Raw genomic sequence first — 20,654 nt, 5'->3', positions numbered from 1 at the left:
TGCTGAGGGCAGCAGCTGAGGAGAGGTCTGCTGTGCCTTGTGGGTCACCTCCGGGGCCAGGGACCGAACTTGCACTGAAGCGGCTGTAGTCTGCTTGCAGTGCTGCGTCCTAACCTGTTGCGCCACCAGGGAGGGCCAGGGGTCAAGATACTTCTGGGTAGCAGAGGTCGTGCAGGGTGCAGGTGAAGTCTACCCAGGCCAGATTAAGGATTCTTGTTTATTGATGAAATATACACATTGGAGCCATTGTTACAAGTGTAGTGCAGAGGCTCAAAGGGGCAGCTGACCACTCTACTCACGCGAGGTTTTCCATCTGTTCGGGCTGCGACCCCACCCCCTTGAATACCAGTTCCCCTCCATTTCCCTGGGCCCCCAGACCAGCAAATCTTAACATTGGGGGCATGCCCCTTGGCCTATGTGGGAAATGTTACAAATCCTTCCTCAGAATAATGTCTCTAGGTGCAGAGAGGAAAATACTTGGGAATTCAAGGGGGGAACTTGAGATGTAAATCCAGAGATCGAATTAAAAAACAAAAAACGGGTGATGGCACCCGTGTGATTCTTGGTTGTCCTGTTAACAAGTTCAAGCAGCGGCCCAGTGCCCACAGGTGTCGATGTGCCCAGAGACCCTGACACTTGTGTCTTCAGGCTCTGTGCCGGGCACTGGACAGGCTGGCACGACAGACTTTCCGTTTCCCCTCGTCACTCAAGGAGCTGCCAGATTGACGATAAAAAGGTATTTTGCTCCTGCAAGCTCACCAGCCCCCTGCACCCCATGCCTGGGCATTTGGGGCTGGGTGGACTGTCACCAAGAAGCCCTGCTGAGGCAGAGCCTTGTCACCCCCTCTGCCAGGGGGGCAGCGGGGGGCAGGGAGGTGCAGCTGGAGGGCATGGTGACAGAAGCCCGCCTGGCCCGGACCCACCCCGTGGCGGGAGCATGCCAGGACCACAGCCAGGGGGAACGGTGCTCCCATCTTCCCCAGCTGCCAGCCTGCTGTCTGTGGTGGCTAGGGCCGACGCCCCCTGGAAGCGTGCCTTCTGGCAGCGTCCCGCCCCCCTTCCGCCCCTTGTCCAAAGGCTCGGTGCAGAAGGGGGCCATATGGTCCTTTGTGGCCCCGCTTTCTCTCCGACAGTATCTTCCTAGTGTGAATGCCGGGCCTCCCCCGCGGCCCACCCCTCCCCCCAGCCAGCCCAGAGCCTAGCAGGTGGGGGGCGGGGGGCCAAGCGCCACAAGTCAGGGAGCCCCGCAGAGTCGGGGTGAGTGAGGAGTCTTTAGGAGCACACTCTCACAGAAAACTGTTGAAGTGAAGTCAAATGTCTCAAAGTCAGATCCCTTTTTAGTATGAATTTGCTGTGTCTCATTCTGAGCACTAATTCCAATTTAATTGCAAGTGGCCTGAAGCCTCTTCAATAGGAGTAACAAATGGTTTGATTTTGTAAACTTCATCAGACTGCATTTTAAATGCGACACAGTAGCCCAACTCGAATGCCAATGAAGCACTGGAGTAGCTCTCTGTTTACTAATTATCCGTTTTTACTCCAAGCCACGCTGGCTGGCTTGTCTGATTAAATCGGATTTGTGGGATAGAGAACAGCTAGCAGAGTTTTCTCTATAGTAAACGAGATTGAAACTATGGGCCGCCTGGCTGCACACTGTAAATTATATTTCCTTTTAAAGGGGACGTGTCTCTTTTATTTCCCTGTCGCCCCTCCTGCATATTAAACTTTATGGTACAGAAATGTCCCCGACCGCTTCTGCACCAGCCTCTCACCCTCCACCTGGTTACCAGCTCACTTCACTTGGATCTTCCTCTCCACAGAACTGGAAAGAAAATTGGTAGCTACCTCTCCCCCCCCACACACTTTTTTTTCCCCTTTTAAATCCTTTCCTTTCCTCCCCTCTTTCCTGGGGATGACTTTTCACGATCCCATTATTCTGAAAGCTACCAGGGTAGATGAGCTGGGTTCTCAGCTCATCCTGAGTTGGCAAAGAGAGTTCTAGAGAGTTCTGGCAGTGACATTTACCGGGACCCAGCATGGACTGGATGAGTCTTTGGGAAAGACAGGAGTATGGGAGGTACCTGGCCGGGCAGGCAGGGCCGGGCAAGAGTTGGTAGTGACAGCGTGGACGGTGAAGAGTCCGTCTCTTGAAATCTGAAATGAAATCTGTTTTCTGTGACCGGAGTGAAACTAAGAGCACCTGATTCCTACCTGTAGCCCAGTGGAGGAGGCCATGGTGCAGGTACTGGCGGGCTGGCCAGTGGGAGAGTGGTCCCCATGATTGAGTGGACCCCAGGTTGGGGTCCCTTAGGGCCCTCACCATACTCCTAGGTGTGGGGGTGGGGGGAGTGTCTAGCCTGGAGCACTTGATCCTGCTTAATCATTTATTCCTGTCCCTAGGAACACTGCTTCTGTGCTGGGTCCTTCCTGTACCCCCCACTCGTCCTTCCTGTACCCCCACAGAGTCGCATACATGTGCACACACACACACACACGTGCACACAGACACCCCCACCTCCCCAGACGCAAGGCGGCCCTGAGTAAGGTGTCGTCGGGCTGTCTTCAGGCCTTTGTTTCTAAGACCTCAGCTCCGGAGCTCGACCTGCCTAGCCCTCACTCTTGGTATCTTTTTATATTTTAATTTGCTCCTGAAGGTCCTACAAAATTAGCAGTATATGCACTTCCCTTGTCTGGCCATTGTGTGCGATACAGTAAGAGGCGCTGTGCTCCCATTGCCTGGTTACCGTGGGAATGAATGGCCAGCACACTCTCCTTTTAATTGTTGACAGTAAAAAGCATTTAAATGCTGCTTAATTTGTAATCATCTTCTGGTGGTGGTGGTGGTGGGGGGAGATAGGAACCATTAAAGTGTCAGTAAAATGAATATATCCCTCTTTTGGGGGGTTTGGTTTTTGTTTATTTATATGGGGTAGTTTCTCTTTTCATTGCCTAGTTTCTGGCAGATATTTAAATGGCTTTGAAACAATATTTCTACTTTTTTTTTTTTTGGTAATTTACATCCTTCCCCAACCTTTGCTGCCTTCCCATTTTGTCTCTGACTCTTTGTCCCTTTTCTTTTATCAGTGCTTCCTCCAGCCTCCATCTTCATCTCTGGGATATATTGGGGTTTGCAGGGCATTTGAGATAAGAGCAGGGCTTGGGGGCGATTTTTTATTTCACCTCAAGACCCAGCTTCTGGGCCCCTGTTTGTCCAGAAGCCTCAGGCTGTTGTGGGAGATGATTGGCGCTGGCGAGTTGACTCTGTAGGAAATGTCTTCTGTACTTGAAGAAAGCCAGAGGTGAAGGAGATCTGGGGGTAGCTTCTTGTACAAATAAGGAGACTGGGTCTCTCTGCTGGTGAAATTCCACGCCCTTCCAGGAAGCTCTGGGCACGGCGCTTCCATTGCCATTGTGCGTGCAGGGCCTGCGTGAGGAAATGAAACCACTGTGCTCTGAGCAGCTGGTGCTGTGGCTCACCCACTTGCGGGACACCACTGCTGGGGCTGTGGGGCGGGGCCCCGCCCCCGCTGCCATCCGCCAGCCACACCCCGCAGGTACCCAGTGATGTTGAGAAAGGGGGACCTCGTAGGTTCTGAAGCTTGCTTTCTGCGTCGTCCACACCCCAGCTCATGGGCCACCTGGAAGGTCACAGTGCAGCAGGCCTGGCGTGTCCTCTGGCAGGTGCTCTGTCCACCTCAGACTCTGGCCTGGCTCTGACTGTGACTGCCCCCTCCCCCCCCAGTGAAGCCTCTAGATTCTCGCTCATGTCAAGACTAGAAATACCTGAACACATCTCAGTGGGGGCTGGGCATCTCAGCTGGCCCATATCCTCTTGGAATCACTGACTTAGAATGCGGTGGGGGGGGGGGCAGCCCCTTGAAGCTCATTTACTTCCCCTTCATTTTCCTGGAAATGGAGGCTCAGAGAGGTCTAGTAAGCTACCCAGGAGTGCACAGTGAATCACTGGGCCAGGACTCAGAGGTTTAGCCTGCCTGCTGATGACGCTGAACTTCTACTCTCCCACTCCTTTTCAGGTTGCATCCACAGGAACAAGTCCCAGGAAAGGGTCAGGCTAGGGACGAAGGCAGGCTGATGCCCCTATTTGTCCCCCCCATACTTCATCCTGACTTCCCGCCACCCCCTCATTTTCTTTTCCCAGGGAACCAGATCATTTAGAGCCTGAGCGACTCCCAGTCACCCTGCCTGCAGGCTCCCTTGCAGAGTCAGAGTCCCAGCCCCAGCCCCACCCAGGGGCCACGGGTGGCATGAGCTTCTGCATGCCAGGGAAGTGGGCCTAGGGAGGATACCTTGTCGGTCTGTGCTAATTTTCCACCCACTCACTCCCGAATGAGAGAAGCAGGCACCGGTTGGCTTTGGAGCCAACCAGAGGCCCACCCACTCCCACGGCCCGGCCCATTATCCCCCAAGCTGTCCAAGGCATGTCCAAGGCACCTCTCCCCCCCGCCAGATGGGCGCTACCTGAGAGAAGCTTCCGTGGCAGGTCCCAGGGCTGGGCTGGCTCTACAGGGCCCGGCTAGGTTAGACCACAGCAGGCCGGCCGCCCCTCTCCTCTCCAGGCTGTTGAAGTTGGTCCAATTTTTCAATCGTGGGCCAATTAGTTTCACAAATGGGGGCCCCTGTGGTGCCAGGGCACATTTGTTCCGGGCCTGCGCACTGACCAGGCCCCATTGTCCTGCCTCCCACCCCCGTGTGGGCCCATTGTCCATGTCCCCAGCGGGTGCTGCTCACGGCTGATTTATACAGGCAGGCATCCCGCGGGCTCTGGGCCACACGGCCGCAGCTGGAGGAGGTGCTTAGGGCCTCGGACCCTGTGACCTCTGCCCCAGTCCTGCTGTCATTTTGAAAGTTACAGACCAGAGGGTTGCATACCTCTCCGGATTTACTTTCCACACACCCCCTTACACACACACACACACACACACACACACAACGCCGCCCGCCCTTTCCTTCCAGTTGTGGAGGTTTGGATTCATTCTAGATGGCCTGGTGGGTCCAAGACCTGGGTGGGGAAGGAGCTGAGGGTGCAGGTGGGCGTTACCTGCAGGGTCGCCTGATGCAGAGAAAGCCGCTGTTTGCCCTAATGGGGTTTCTGTTCCTTGGATTCCTGAGCTCCCTTTCGGCACGCCCGTGGGAAGGGCAGGAGGAATGAAGGGGATTCTTGGGGGTGGCACTGCCAGGGGTCCAGGCCTGGCTTGGGCATCTTGCAATTGAATGTGCCTTGGCATGTTTTCTGCAGGCCCTCGTGCATGCTAGGAAGGGTGTCCTGGCTTCAGGTAGATGAGGGGGGAGGTGGCCCTGGAACTGGGCAGCGCAGCCCAGGCCTGCTTCATCTTAGGCAGCTGATTGTCCCTTGCAGCTCACGCTCAACTCCCCCCACCTCCGTGTTGCTTCCTTTCCTTTATTTTTCACCCCTTTTCTTGCCCCCCTCTTTGGCTTGTTGGCTGGAGTGATTGACAAAATTAGTAAATCTGTTCATGTTACTTTTATTGTGCAGGTCTCAATAAATCCCCTGTGTCCGGGGTGCACCTTAATGAGCTAGTGAGCTGACAAATTTGTTTACTGTAGCTGGAGGTGCCGCGTAATGAAATGCACTTGTGTCTGCAGCTCACCGCTAAGCAAATACACAGTTTTCTGGAAGCCAGCATTGCTAGCTGCTGCCTGAGGATGCGGCCACATTCCCCGAGAGGCTGAGGGTGTATGTGCGTGCGCGCGTGTGTGTACATGTGTGTACTCTGAGACGTGTCACCATTCTCCCCTCCACTGCTTAATTTTAAAACAAATTTGAATCAGCGGTTCCCGCTCCGCCCCATTTTGGCTACTCACTAAGAATCTCAGCTTCCTAGGCAAATGGCACAAACCCATCTCACCCCCTTTCCTTTACAGAAATGGAAGCTTATAGAGACACAGAGGTTCCTTCCCAGATTCTGGGCAGATCAAGGGAAAGGGTGGGGGAGGACGGAATAAGAAGGTTGGAATTCACAAGGATGAAATGGACAGAACTAGAGCTAAGGGCTGAACTCCCAGCTCCTTCAGGAAGATGTCACCAAGCCCCTGGCTAAAGCAGCCCCATCATAGGTGACTTCACGTGCAGGCATGCCGGGCATCCAGGCATCCACTTGCAGCTTGTCTTCCAGCAGCTGCCACTCCTAGGCGTCAGTGGACTGACGCCTTCTTGGGCTGCATACTCCTCTGGGCCCTCAACCTCCTGAAGAAGGCTGGGATTCAGGGGCTCCCCACAATGGTCCTGTAGAGCTTACGCCCAAGAGGAGAACTGGAGAGCCAGCTTTGGGGCCTGTCTCCACTGGATCTCTTGAGGAGGGGCCAAGCCCTAAATGATGGCGCAGGGGAAGTCAGAAGGGAGTGGTTTCCTGTCTGTCCGCTCTGTGCCCCCCTCCCTGCCTTTAGCCTTGCCTGTCCTCTTGAGATACAGACGGAGCCTTCCTGCCTTTGCACGAGCCGGCCAGGACCTCATCTTTATCTCTTTCTCTGTGTCGTGAACGAAGTGGTTCTGCCAGTTCTTATACAGTGACCTGGGGTCTGGGGTCAAGGGCAGGGGGTGGCGGGGGAGAGCAAGGGAAAGGGCAGCTGGCCCCAGTGACCGTTTGGCTGGCTGCTACAAGGGCCCCCCATGGTTGAAGATGGTGTCTTGGAAAAATGTAATCTGGGGGTCAGAGGAAGTAGAAAGACATGTCTGAGAATCTGGGCATGGGGGTGGCAGACAGTTTCAGTTGAAATAAAGCTTTTGACACCCCCACTAAATCTGATTCTTCTGCGTGGGGAAGCTGCTGCTGGGAGTGGCAGCGGAAGCAGCTCTAGCTTCCTTAGGTGACAACTGGTGGAGCTGGACACGGGACTCCCACACGTGGCTCGTGTGCCTGCGTGCACACACACGAAGCAGTCATGGCCAGCTTACCCGGAAGAGCCAGAGTATATTTAGAGCCCTCTGCTCTTTTGATTAAGAAACTGCTTATATAGCTGGAGATAATAAGAGCCTTGCTCCTAGAAGGTGTAGCACCTGAACATCTTCTCCAGCTGTGTACCCCTCTGATCCTGCTCCTTCCTTTCTATTAAAGAGCTAATTGGTATGGAAATGGCACAGGTGTAAACATGAGGGTTTTGTGTCTCATCATTTCAGACCCAGTCATCACCTGGGTGAGATAAATACCCTGGGTCTATGTCACCCCTCCTGTCTCCTGTTCCACCCTGGCCTTGGCTTTCTCCCATGTTTGGGGCTAAAATTAAACTTGTTTTAAATTGGGAGTCTGTGAGTCTCACATGCCCTGCAGCCAATGCCGCTTGTCCTTGGCAGGTGTGTGGGTGTGTGACGGGGGGTCACCTTCTCCGGAGATTCATTGGCAGCAAGGTTTTTCATGGACCCGCCGTGTTACCTACAGCCCTCTCTTCATCAGCCTGGCCACACCCACTCCCCCTTCCTAGTTCACATTCCTGCCAGCAGGCCCCTTGGCCAGCTCCCCTGCTCACTCTTCAGAAGAGCAAGAGGAAATGCTCTTCTTTGACCTGATAAATTATTTCCGTGGGCCAAGGATAATTTATGGATCTGATTTACATTGACGTTTACAGAGTGCTAGAAAACAATAAGTTGTAGGATTGACAGATTCGGAAACATTTGTCAGGCACCTCCGAACAGCACTTTGAAGTTGGTGTTGGGAAGGCACATTAGTTAGGGGCGTCATTTCCCAGGGGAAGGAGGGTGGTGAGGGGCAGCAGCTACCTGGCTTCGGCTCCCCAGGCTGGGAAGGCTCGCACATCTGGGCCACATTGGGGTTCCCTGGCTCTTATACTGGACAGTGTGGAAAAGTAGCCTTGGTATGGGCTGGCCCCTTGCGTCTGAACAAGAACTGGGGTCTCTCTTTGTGCACCAGGCAGGTATGAGAACCCCCCAGGAGGCTGCCTGCTGCTCAGTTGGCATCACTGATCTCCAAGGGGAGTCTTTTCGGGTGCTGTGAGTCAGGGCTTCGTTAGCCTAGTTGTCTTGGGCTCTAGCAGTCTGTCCCAAGCCCCCCACCCACACCCCCGTGTTTGATTGTCCACGGCTGCCTTTTATGCCTTCACACGCCACACAGTAGCTGAGTACCTGTGCTCTGTGTGAGGCTATGAAGACTTCTGTCGGCTTCTGATGTGGCCGACAGAGCAGAACGTCAAAAATAAACAACAGGTAATACACGCTGCCATAGTGAGGGCTCAGAGGAGTGTCCTTGGTGCTGAGTCCACACTGGTCTAACTCATCTAGATGCCCTCCCTGGGGTCAGTCTCCCAGAAGAAGTAGCCCAGGGTCAATGAGAACAGCCAATGTAGGGTTGTGCTTTGGGCTGCCACTGTTCATCTTCAGGACACCACCGCAGGAGGGTGCCCCCCCCGGGGGGGGGGGGAGTAGAAGCTGAAACCGGGCCCCATTTGGTCCCGGAGCTGTGAGCCCTGGGGAGGATGCGTGTCTACCTGGAGGAAGGGGCATAGTGTCTAAATCAAAGGTATCCTCAGGGCTGGCCTTGGTCCGTATCACTTTGTAGTTCCGAAGCTCCACCTGTGGGCGCCTACGTAGCGATTGGCAGTGACGGCAAAGGTTGAGCAGACTGGTCCAGATGCAGTGACTCGTGCAAGGGGAGTTAAGTGCCCGTTCAGGACCCCTGGGCTGCTTTTGTCGCCCATATGTCATGACCATGAGATTCTGAAGCCCTTTTGCAGCCAGTGGGGGTCCTCCCCTGACCCCACTGGCAGCCACACGAGCTCTCCCTACAGCAGAAGGAGCAGTGCGTAGATCTCCGGAGCTGGCTTGCTGGAAGTAACGCAGCCTGCTAGGCGCTACAGCCCCCTCTCCCCACCACACACATCTCACTGCAGCTAATGAATTGCTAATACAATTTTCTAGATAATTTTATTTCCATAGTCCCACATGTTAATGTGTTTCCAAAAGCTAGCATTTATTTGCTTAATCTCGCAGTGTAATAGAATCTGCCCTGACTCATCATACATGCGAACAATCAGCTAGGCAGAAACTACAGCAAATTGTTTAATAACTCCAATCTAGTCTCAAGATTTTTAACTTGCATGCACCGATAGTTTCCTTGTGCTTCATCCGCTTCTTCACACCCCTCCTTCTCTTTTTAATTGTTTTCCATCCTCTGAGCTGTTGATCTTCAGACAGAAGGATGGGAGGAGGGCAGTCAGTGCACATGGGCCCAGGGCCCCCTGCTCTCCTCCTGAGCCTCGGTTGGTGTTTGGTGGCCAGGGAGAGCCCCTGTGCTTTGTGGGGTGCCCCAGGAAGGAGAAAGGGCTCGTTGTAGGACGCAGTGGTCTTCCCGTTGCAGGCGTTGACAGCATAGATGAAGCACCTAGCACAACACCTGTATTAGTTCCCCTTCCCTCCTGCTGTCTGAGGCCAGGGGCAGAAGCCCACCCTTGCTAGTATTCTGTCCCCCTGCAAAGCCTCCTGACTGATAAAGCAGTGACCACTGATAGGCTGGAGCATGGCTGCAGAGAGTTAGTTTTCAGAGAACCTGTGGGTGCAGCTCTGTTGGGGGAAAGGGGAGGCAGTGAGGATGCTCCTTGCCTTCCCACTAGTGCCCCCAGGCCCAGCTGTGATGGGCATCAGGGAGGAGGGAGGGAGGTCTGGAGGCTCTTCGTGCACCCCACTTTCAACTATGAGCCCAAGGATTCCATACTAAGCAGAGCAGCCTCTTTGAGGTATCTCATGTCTGCCTGATGCACAGGAAGAGACTCCCAGTTCTTGCTTAGAAGCAAGGGGCCAGCCCATACCAGGGCTCTGCCCCAGGCTGGACAGGTGACGCGGGCCCAACCACCTTCCCTGTCTGTGTCCCTCTTGCCCGGGGAGGTGTGCAGGGCTGAGCACAGGTGGTGGTGCCCAGATGCCACCAAGAGAGGACAGATGAGCCTTGTGGGGGTAGAAGGTGACCTGCTTGGGGAAAGGGAATCCATCAACGAGCCACCAGTTAGGACTCAGACAGAGCTGGACACCCTCCTTCCAGTGGTCCTGGGCCAGGGGGACCCTGGCCCCAGAGCAGTGCTGGAAAGGCCGTTGGTACCAGACCGTGGCAGCTTGACTTTGTGGTCATTGCGCTTCCTGACCAGGACGGGGAGCAACCGCACAGAATTAAATGGAAATCTCACATCACTCTTCAGCTTAAAATCCTTTGACAGTTCTTTTGCAGCAACTTGGATGGAGCTGGAAAAGATCATGCTTAGTGAGATAAGCCAGCAAGAGAAAGAAAAATACCGGATGGTTTCACTCATAGCAGGAGTATAATGGACCAGGCGAGAGAGAAAATAACAAAGATAATGAACAACCATATACCAGAGACATTCTGTGGGGGCGGAGTGGGGAATGGGATCAAAAACGGGGGGGGGGGGGGGGAGGGAGGGAAATGCACGGGATTATGGTGGTGGCACAGGGGTGATTTGGTGATGGGAAACCCGTGGAGATTACAATCGAGATGGAAAAAAAATGTGCAAAATGATGTAAAAATAAATTTTGTAATAAAAAAAAATCCTTTGACAGTTGCCATTGATCTTGGGATAAAACCTCTAGGTCTTAACATGGTTTTTGAGGTCCTGCAAACCCTTTGCCACCTCTGGAGCCTGCCCACCACCTTCTCTCGCCGTCCCTAGCCGACACCCTCCAGCTGATCCTCTGACCTGCAGGTGACTTTTCAGCCCAGTGCTCATAGATAGTTGGTCTTCCTGGGGTCTTCTCCCCCAGGAGAGGACCTCCTGTGCCTGGTAAGACCTGTGATGGGAGCAGGGAACTGGTGATGTTTTCCACGGTTACACAACAACTTTCCCCACACTCCGACCCTGGTCCAAAATAGAGCCCTACTAGCGAAGGCACTAACATGTTTGTATAGATTTGCGAGGTGTTTGATTTCTTGTGTAGAGACATGCTCAAAGGCATAAGGTCTGTAACAGGAGAGGATTCACCTCCGGGCTGTCTGGATTTGAAACCCAGCTCTGCCCTTAGGAGCGCCACGACACTCAGTTTCTCAGTCTCTCCCTGCCTCCTCTCCTCATCCGAAGGGTGAGGATGCAGAGTTTCCCTTTTGGAGTGATGGTTAAACTAGTCGATTTGAACAAGGGCACGTGCTACCTTGGGCATTGCGATTGTGATTCCTCGCTGGGCTGCCCTGACAACCCCCCGCCCCCCTCCCCAAAGGTCCCTTTGCTTCCTGCCTTGGACTCCACAGCTGCTCAGTGACGTGTTTGATTGACGCCGCTCTCCCACTGGACGTCAGTTTCACAGGGTGGACGGACGCCGACTCTGTGCACTGTTCAGGCACATAGCCAGCGCCCCCTCGGTGGGGTCATCTCGGGTTTGCCCCAGTGCGTGCGGCCCTCACCCGGGGGTGAACAGCCTTGTGCCCGCCTGAGGTTCCGCCGCCCTGTCTCCCACAGGCACCGACATGGCCGTCTTCTGTCTGCTGTGCGGGAAGCGCTTCCAGGCACAGAGCGCGCTCCAGCAGCACATGGAGGTTCACGCCGGCGTGCGCAGCTACACCTGCAGCGAGTGCAACCGCACCTTCCCCAGCCACACCGCCCTCAAACGCCATCTGCGCTCACACACAGGTAGGCCAGTCCAGGGGGCGGGTGGGCAGGTCTCGGGGAGCCGATGTCTGGTGCTCCTGCAGCCACGCAAAGTGGGAACCCGGCTGAGCTGCCCCTCCGTCCTTCCTTGCTCAGGGTTGGGTGTGTAGGGGTAAGCAGGGCAGGTAGGCACGGGGGTTCTCTGACCCCACCTGAGGATCATCACTTGTCCTTTCTCTGTGCTCCTGAAAGACGCTGACTCTTGGGCGCCTCCCTCGGAAAGGTCAGCGCAGTGGGGCTGGGGTGGGAGCCAAGACCTGGCGTCTAAGTAAGTGTTTCCAAGGGGAACCTAGGATGCATTTGGGTCTCTAGCCCTCTCGGCCATGCTGGCCCCACGCCATGTCCATACGCTCCTGCCGGTAGACGCAGGCCCCAGAGGGAACGTTTAGATGCGCTCCTGCCTGCTCCACAATAGCAGAAGTAAATCTCTGACACTTGGACCTTGCCCTTGCTGAGGGAAGACAATGAGGGCATCGAAGCTATGGGCCAGTCATAAAACACCTCTGCTCGGGCAGGTCCAGATGATGGGGGAGAAAAGAGCTGCGAACCAGAGGGGCTTGGCCAGGTGTCCAGGACTGACCGGTTCCTGCCACCACTGTCTAAGAGGCTGGGACATTTGCTCCCTAAGGGCCAAGAGGCATTTACTTCTTTACCCCTGGGCCCATAGCAAGGAATGGGTGGCTTAAAATCGCTCCTGTCCCTGAAGCAAAATTGAGTCTTTGCTGACGGTACGTAGACAGTTCTGAGTGTCTCTAGTTTGGAGTCTGCACAAGTCTCTGCTTGTGTGTGTTCTGGGTTTGGGGTGGGGCAGGGGTGGCAGGGACAGGCTGAGAGACTGGCAGACTCCACATCTGGTTATGTAGCAGGATGTGTGTGTTGCAGAACGTGTGAGGATCTCAATGTGCTTTGGGACAGGAACTGTGGGCGCTTCCTCACCTCATTCCTGAGTCTTGTCACTGCTGGGATGGAGGGTGCAGGCTCTGCTGAATAAGAGACAGGCTGACTGGTCACAGGCACAGCTGGCCTGTCCTGCCTGCAGGAGGCATCCTCGTCAAGAGGCCAACCTGGGCTCTGCCTTGATGCCATTTTATCGAGCACATGTCCATAGGGTCCCCGGATTGGCTGTTTGGATTTGTCAGCACAGTAGCGGGGACTTGACAGAGGGCAGCGCCCACCGAGGGCTAAGGAAGAAATGATCCTAACACTGTCCCTGAAGTGACTGCATAAGCATTCCTGCAGGTATATGAACTTTCCTGGCCACCTCTCCCCCAGGGAGCCCCCATTTAAAGCCTACTGGATGGCCAACCCCTTCTTAGCCCACTGGGTCAAATCCGTACAGTCATGTGGTTGAATGGTTCCGGCCCTACTCTGCCCACCCAGAATAGGCCTTGCTCCCGGGTGCCCAGATAGCCAGAGCCATCTGCCCCCTTAGCTTCGCTCTGTGCAGGGAGGCTGTTTCCATACACAGTTTGGAAGAAGCTCTTATTCGGGCCAGGTCACACAGAGCATGTGTGTTGTCTGTGCAAATGCCCATAGACTTGCACACCAGCGCGGCCCTGGACACACAGCCATGGACAGGCCGTGCACACCCCCACACACACACAATGCCTCATTAATATTCCGGTTTTCTTGGCCCATTTGCTGCCGGGGCCGGGTGTTTAGCGTCGGCAGCTGTGTTTGGTAGGTTAGTCCAGCCGCGCTCTTGGCATTGATGGATCCCTGATTCACATGGCTCATCATATAATAAACTCTCAGCTGTGCTGAAAGGAGGGGCCGGGAGGGAGGGGCCTGAGGGGCCTATGGGACAGGAGAGGGCTGGGGTGGGAAGGACCATGCTGGGCTTGGCCGGGTCAGGGGGAGACCCTCAGGTGAGGAGGGCCATGGGGTCACAGGTGTACTGGGCAGGCCGGAGGGGGATCTAATTAGTCCGGTTTGTCCTGCACTTAATGTCAAGCTCATTAAAGAGGCTACAGAGTTAATCAACATACCACAAATTGGATTTTGAGTTCTGCAGCCAGTTTTGTGTACATTATGGCAACACTGACACGATCAAGTCTCAGGGCGAGAATTTGGGGCCAGGTGCTCACCAGGCTTCAAAATCTGTGAGCGTTAATATGCGTGTGTATGTGCTGGTGTCTTTAAAGTCTTTTTTAAATTCCTTTCCTGGGGCAGGCTCAAGAGATTTCCTATTTAAACTCATTTAACATGTGACCCACTTCATCATTAAATTCATAAAAATCAGATCAAACAAACCTCTCTTCTTAACCCTTTGTTTTTTAAACTCTTAGGGCCCCCCCTTGGAGGGGGTTGGTGCAGGCGGCAGGGGTCCCCCATCCCCCTCACCCTGCTGGGTGGCTGCTGATGTATGTTTTAATTACCGGCTCTGGCTGAAGTCTCACGTGGCCCTTGCTTTATTTATTTATTTATATCTTAATGAGGATACTGAATCCTTGATTAAAGTCGTAATCGTTGCCGATTCGGCAAGCAGGGGCCGTTGGATGGCAGGCGGGCCGCGTGGAGACGAGGACACAGAGACCGTGGCTGACGGGCTGGGGCTGACCACACCGTCGGGCGTGGCTGATGGGGCTGGGGTCTGCTGAGGCTCTCCAACCCTTGTGTTAGAGGAGCCCAGTGGGTCTGCACAGCCCTGACAGGGGCCCAGAACCTCCGCATCCTGTTCGCTCCCAGGTCTCTTGTGAGGGCCTCACTTGGGGGGCGGGGGTGGGGGTGGGGGGTCAGGACAGCGCCCCGTAGAACCGTGGGACCTGCCGGGTAGGAGCAGGCCTGCTCTGAGCATCTCCCGTCCAACTCCTCATGGCCTAAGAGCTTCCTGCAAATTTCCCACCCTTGATAGAGCCCGCCAGGGAGCAGACCCCAGCAGCCACTTCCCACAGAACCTTAAAAATCCTTCTGAGGCATCAGAAGAGATGAGAATTTATGTGGGTAGAGGGCCTGCTTTGGAGAGGAGGGAGGTTCGGTGGGCAACCTGCGGAGGGGAGAGCAGAGAGAGTAAAATACCATTTTAAAGAGGAAGTGAAGGCATGGGCATGCGAGTCTATAACGAGAAGGACAATTTATGCCCAGGCACGAGCGCAGTTTGACATGGGGATAATGAAAAAACGTAGGTCATTGTGGATGACTTAAACCTTCAGCAGCTGAAGAAAATGTATGAAATGCAGAGGACATTACACGGTTGGCAGCCCGCACATCTGCAGAGGGACAAGTGAAATACAGTGGGCCATTCTTTACCATAAACTGTGGTTGTTGGAGATGCGGCCCAGAGAAATTGTAATTACAGTGACAAGACGAATCAGCGATATTTAAATATTCATGAACAAAGTCTGGGGTGATCAATCTATCTTTATTGTCTTTGCCTCACTCCGGTAATAAATAAGTAGCTGGAGTCCTCACCTTTCATTCCCAAAGCCCCCACTTGGGTACAAAGCAAAAGAAGGTGAACCCTCACACCCCAACCTCTCCCCATCCTGGGACTAAAGAGCCGAACGCACGAAAGGGAGGACTTAGGGCCTGGATTCCAGGCCAGGGAAAGGCAGGCCTTGCCAAGTCTCACCAGCCCCATCTTTCCCCAGTTTCTGCACTAGGTCATCCTTAGCTTACTAAGGCTGTTGGGATCAACAAGGTGTGCCTCCAGTTTTGGGGATGCTTTTATTTTGAGGTGGTAGGCATCACAGGAGGTAACAATGTGGGAGTGTCCAAGGTCTAATCTCTAAAACTTAACTTTTTTTTTAAAGATTTATTTATGCATACAAGAATTGGGGTATGGGCCAGAGATGGGGGGGTGAGAGATTTCACCAGACACAGTGGGGAGCAGAACAGGCAGGTCTACTGAAATACACTGCTGAGGGGAGCAATGGGCAGGTCAGGGGAGGTTTGCTGTGCCATGTGGGTCAGCTCCCTGGCTGAGGATCGTACTCGTGCTGCAGTGGCTACAGATAGCTTCATAATGCTGGGCTTTAACCCATTGTGCCACCGGGGAGGACCCAGAACCTGACTCTTAATCCCCACCCAGATGCTTACTAGCGCATTGACTTTGGCCATGTTTAAGCAGCTCTTAGCAGCTCATGTCTTTCATCTGTAAAGTGAGAATAATGACAGCTTCCTTGCAGTATTGTGGCGGGGGCCATGTGGCGGGACCCTGTGAAGTTCTTAGCATGGCAGTGGACAGTCAGCCCATGGGTTTTATTAATTAGAAATGCCACAGCAATTACACTACTCTTACTAACGGAACTGAGACTTCTTCCCTTTGTGGACACAGAGGAGACTATGACTTTTTTTGCCAGGGGGCTGGAGGGAAGGTTCCACATAGGGGTGGCTTCTAAGCTGGGTCTGGAAGGATGACAAGGAGTTTGCCAGGGAGAGATGAGGCAATCAAGAGAATGGCTGTGAAAAGTGTGGAGGGGAGCAAGAGCAGAAGGTATTGGTGGGGGGTGAGGAGGGCAATGTTGTCGTTGTCCCCCATATTGGAGGGCTATCTTGGAGGGCAGCATCACTCCTGCCCCTGACTTAGAAGAAACAAAGATGAGGTAGTATGAGAGGCTGGGGGTGGCAGGACTCAAAGCCCCCAGATCACCTTTGCCCTGGTGGGGGGGCGGGGGTGCTGTATGCTGGGAACTTCTGCTCTTCCCTCTGAACCACTTCCCCGAACCAAGTGGGCTGTCTGTTCCCAAGGCTGACCATTGGTCCATGGCTGGCCACTGGGCCTCAGGGACGTATGGACATGTGTGGACTCCATACTATGGCGGAGGGCAGAGGTTGAGGGGTATTACGTCATCTTTGGAGATGGTGAGTGCAGACACCATGGTCTGCATTGAACATGTCCCATGAGCATGCCTTGCTGTCCCCCAAAGAGGGGATAAGGGCCTGATCCAGCCCCTGTCCTTACAGGTGACCACCCGTATGAGTGTGAGTTCTGTGGCAGCTGCTTCCGGGATGAGAGCACACTCAAAAGCCACAAACGCATCCACACGGGCGAGAAACCCTATGAATGCAATGGCTGCGGCAAGAAGTTCAGCCTCAAGCACCAGCTGGAGACGCACTATAGGGTGCACACAGGTACAGGAGCTGGGGAGGACACGAGTCCCTTGGGGCCCGGTGGGTTGAAGGACAGCGGTTCCCCCGGAGAGGCCTGGGGTGAGGACAGTCCGAAGAGTAGAACCGTTTGTGTGAAGATCAGTGTGTGAGGCCAGTGTGGTGGCGGAGCGCCACCGCCTGCTTGCCAGGCCAAGGCCAATATTGCTCATCCACGACAGCACTTCCCCTGCCACCCGGTCCGCCACGCCCCACAGCTCAAGATGGCGTGTCCAGAACTAGGGCCACATGGACTCAGTTCGCTGAAAGTAGAGGTTACGGTGTGTCACGTTAGTTGAGGGTGAGGGTAGAACTCGGGGACACTGGCTTAGGTTACGAGGGCTGGGCAGTTGTAGACTTCAGACTGAGTTGAGTAGTGAGGTGAACGGAACAAGTGTGTGTTGTAACCCTCTGCTGTAGGAGGGCTAGCCATTTGGGACAGCCTCCGTGGCCCTTTCTACAGAAAAGTGTTGTGAGCCAGTTACCCCCGGGGTGTGAATGTGGCCCAGAAGCCCAGAATTGCCCAAGTTGGGGGCAGTGGAGAGCTGGAGATGGCGACTCCACTTGCGAAAGCCAGCTTTGTGCATCTCCCGCTGACTCCAAGCCCAGAGGCCTCGCTGGGATGAGCCGGGGTGGGAGGGCCCGCCGTGTGGCTGGGATGAGCCGGGGTGGGAGGGCCCGCCGTGTGGCTGGGATGAGCCGGGGTGGGAGGGCCCGCCGTGTGGCCACGGGCGAGGGCCACACAGCTGGGCCTGCTGGAAACAGCTGCTGGCTGGGGCGTCAGTGGACATTCAGGGCTCTCTAGGGTGTAAGAGGTAGTGGAATCTGGCCACCCAGGAAGCCTCTGCTGACCACGGCATGCTGTCCTGTCCAGAGGAAGGGTGGTCAGTGTCCTCAGCAGGACAGTGCTCTCCCTGAGTGGGGAGGGGTGTGCAGAGGGAGTCTATCCGAGCTGTTTTCTCACCTCCAGCTCAGGCCAAGAGGAGAGGCAGGGGGGTGTGCTCATGGCTGACAACTCGAATGCCCCCAAGGATTTCCCAGAGCCCAGGGGCTTCCTTAGCCCCTTGTCAGGGATGTGACCTGGCGGGTGGGTCATTAAATGCATTGGCAGTGACGATTGTAAATAGCCGGTCGATGGTTAGATCACTTTGGCTGTTCATTACTTCATTATTTGCTGGGGCCTCTGCGCGGAGGAGTATCGATAACGAGATGGCTGGCCAGTTAATTACTGTATTGAAACAAGGTTCCCTCACATCCTCTGCTCAGCTCCAGGGGACTCTAGCAGAGGGAAGTGGTGAGGGAGCAGCAAGGAAGTGGCACCGTGTCCTGGGCTCCCTGTCCCTCCCCAGGCTCGCCCCAGGGAAGAAGCAGGCTCCAGGGCAGGTTCGCAGAGCCTCGGAGGAACAGACACTGGGGAGGGGCGTGCCACTTGTCAGGGCAGTTTGGCCTCATGTCTTTCCCGAGGAAGAGATGGTGGTTAAGTTCACCGACTGATCCATGGTGAGCAGTGAGGCAGGGCAGGTACTTAGCTCGCCATTACTCAGTTGGCACGAGGGCCACTGCTTTGCGCTTTAGATTTAGGGAGTCAGGGGGGAGTGGGTGGGCAAGGACTGGCTTCCGTCAGCTTCACAGCCCCACCTGTATCCCTGAAAGGACTCTATCCCCTTCCTTCCCTACAAGGAGCTGTGCCTGAGAGCTACCCTGCGGCTCCTTTTCTCAGCTCTGCTTCCTCCTTAGGAAGAGAAGGGTCTGTCTTTGGGAGAGCTCGGAGGAAGCCCGTGGGTAGGGCTGGACAGGGCCTCAGCCACCAGCCACATGGGGCCATTTAGATCAGAGATAGTGAAATAAAAGTGAAAGTGCGGTTCCTGGCCGCCCTGGCCTCCGGTGCTCAGAGCCACACCCACCACGCTGGGCCTGGCACCCACCTGGGGAAAGTCCACCCAAGGCCCCAGCCGAAGGGGTGGACACTCCCCAGCGCCCCAGGGTGGAGTGTGGGCCCAGCGCAGCCCTGCGGGGTCCTCACCGCCGCTCCCCCCGGCCGCTTTCTGCCCTCCCCCCACAGGCGAGAAGCCCTTTGAGTGTAAACTGTGCCACCAGCGCTCCCGGGACTACTCGGCCATGATCAAGCACCTGCGGACGCACAACGGCGCCTCGCCCTACCAGTGCACCATCTGCACGGAGTACTGCCCCAGTCTGTCCTCCATGCAGAAACACATGAAAGGCCACAAGCCGGAGGAGATCCCGCCCGACTGGAGGATAGAGAAGACGTACCTCTACCTGTGCTACGTCTGAAGCCAGGCACGGGGCGGTGTGGAGGAGTGGGGATCAAGGAGAGGAGTTAGGACAGGATGAAGTAGAGGAAGGAAGGATGGTGCAAAAAAAAAAAAAAGAAAGAAAGAAAAAGAAAAAAAAGAAAGAAAAAGGGAAAAAAAAAAAAGCAAAGTGAGAGGAAACCTGACCGCTGTCTGGCCTTGGGTTTTCTCCGGGGCTCCAGGGGGCAGGCTCTGGTCACTCACTGCTCCTCTCCCGGGGTCTCTGTCTCCCCTTTGCAGGCTAGACACTGGCCTGGCTTTTGGGGTGGGGGTAGGAGTGGCTTTGCCAGTGTGCAGCCCAGATGACCCGTGCCCCCACTGCTCCCAGACCTCCGCTTGTGTCCAGGAAGTGGCCAGGAGTTGGGGGTCCTCTGGTCAGACAGGCAGTCCGACCCTGAGGGGGGGGGGGGTGGAGGGGTGATGCTGGGCTGCAGAGGTGGGAGGAGGGGTCACTGGTTGATCCTCGACAACAGCAGCTCCAGCTTGCTGGGGCCCATTGGGGTGGGGGACTGTCCTTTCCCTCCCACTTTTCAGTTCATCAGCTGCTTCCTCAGTTCTGCCACATTGGGGTGTCCCTCCAGGGGTCTTCAGGAACTTTTTTGCCCCTCCCCAACTCCTGCTGCCCTTCTCCAGCCCCCGCCCCAGGCTGTCTGACCTCCAGCAGGTACCCAGCCTCTTCTGGATGACCAGGGCAGCAATGCCCTCCTCATCCAGGTCCCTCCCTGGTGGGGGGCTGACTCCAGAGACCCAACTCCCACCCTTGGCTTTTTGAGAACATAACATAGATGGAATGCCCCACCCTAGTCAAGCTCTGTCTTGAGCAAGAACCCTGCTGAGCTGCTTTTGCTTCCAAAATGCAAAAACATAACAGAAGATGTCCTGTCCCGTCCATCCAATCAACCCCTGCAGCCCACTTCAGTCCCAGAAGGAGCCCCTGGGAGGGCCTGTGCTCGGAAAGCCGCAGCTGTTCTCCAGCGTGCCCTGCGCTGGAGAGGGCGTCGGGCCAGGAGAGGGAACTGTCCAGTCCTGCTGGGCCCCAGACCCGATGATGAACCGGTGGGAAAAGCCCATCCAGAGAGCCCTTAGAGTCCCTGGCTCATGCCCCCACCCCCCAGTCCGAGGGAGGAGGAGGGGGAGGAGAAGGAGAAAGCGCTTTGGCCTTGTGTTATGTTTTGCTTCTTTTCTGTGTCCCCTGTCCCTGTTAGCACATTGTACTTGAATTACCTCAGTTTTTTGTGACCTCATGAGCTTTCTTAACCCCTGTATCTCTTTTTTGGTTGGGGGTTGGAGGAACGGGGGCGGGTGTTTTTTTTCTGATTCTGTGTAAATGAATAGTTGGTTAATGGACTTCAGCTGGCCAAGGCCCGCCCCATCCCCCAGGCCACTAGCCTCCCAGCTGCAAGTCGCCATGGAACTGAGAACTTGGGGTGTGACCGTGAAGGCCCGGCAGCGGCGGGGTGGAGTGTTGGCGACACACCGGAGCTGCTGTTAGCTCTGGCGGGCAGGGGGTCACCCTTGCCCTGCTCACCTGACATTCTCTGGAAAAGAGCTGACCTGCTGAGTTTGTGGGGTCCTTCAGGTCTGGGGCCTGTCGTGTTCAGATCTGCAGTGTGGGGCCCC

The 20,654-nt window shown here is 55.2% G+C and overlaps 1 protein-coding gene across 2 annotated transcripts in view; it reads left to right on the top strand.

Annotated features, from left to right (window-relative positions):
- The window catches only part of ZBTB16 (zinc finger and BTB domain containing 16), a 169,950-nt gene extending 150,807 nt beyond the window's left edge, over nt 1-19,143 (top strand). For both annotated transcript variants that reach the window (XM_004689246.1, XM_012729673.1), the window contains exons 5-7: nt 11,446-11,616; nt 16,540-16,707; nt 18,785-19,143. In XM_004689246.1, coding sequence (XP_004689303.1) covers nt 11,446-11,616; nt 16,540-16,707; nt 18,785-19,014 — 569 coding nt within the window. In that variant the 3' untranslated portion in view covers nt 19,015-19,143. The remainder of the gene's footprint in view (nt 1-11,445; nt 11,617-16,539; nt 16,708-18,784) is intronic.
- The last annotated feature ends 1,511 nt before the right edge of the window (nt 19,144-20,654 follow it).

This window comes from Condylura cristata, unplaced genomic scaffold (genome assembly GCF_000260355.1).
Source record: "Condylura cristata isolate star-nosed mole 26May11 unplaced genomic scaffold, ConCri1.0 scaffold00025, whole genome shotgun sequence".
Lineage (NCBI taxonomy): Eukaryota > Metazoa > Chordata > Mammalia > Eulipotyphla > Talpidae > Condylura > Condylura cristata.
Note: the sequence above shows the minus strand (reverse complement) of the source record. Positions and strands in the feature narration are given on the sequence as shown.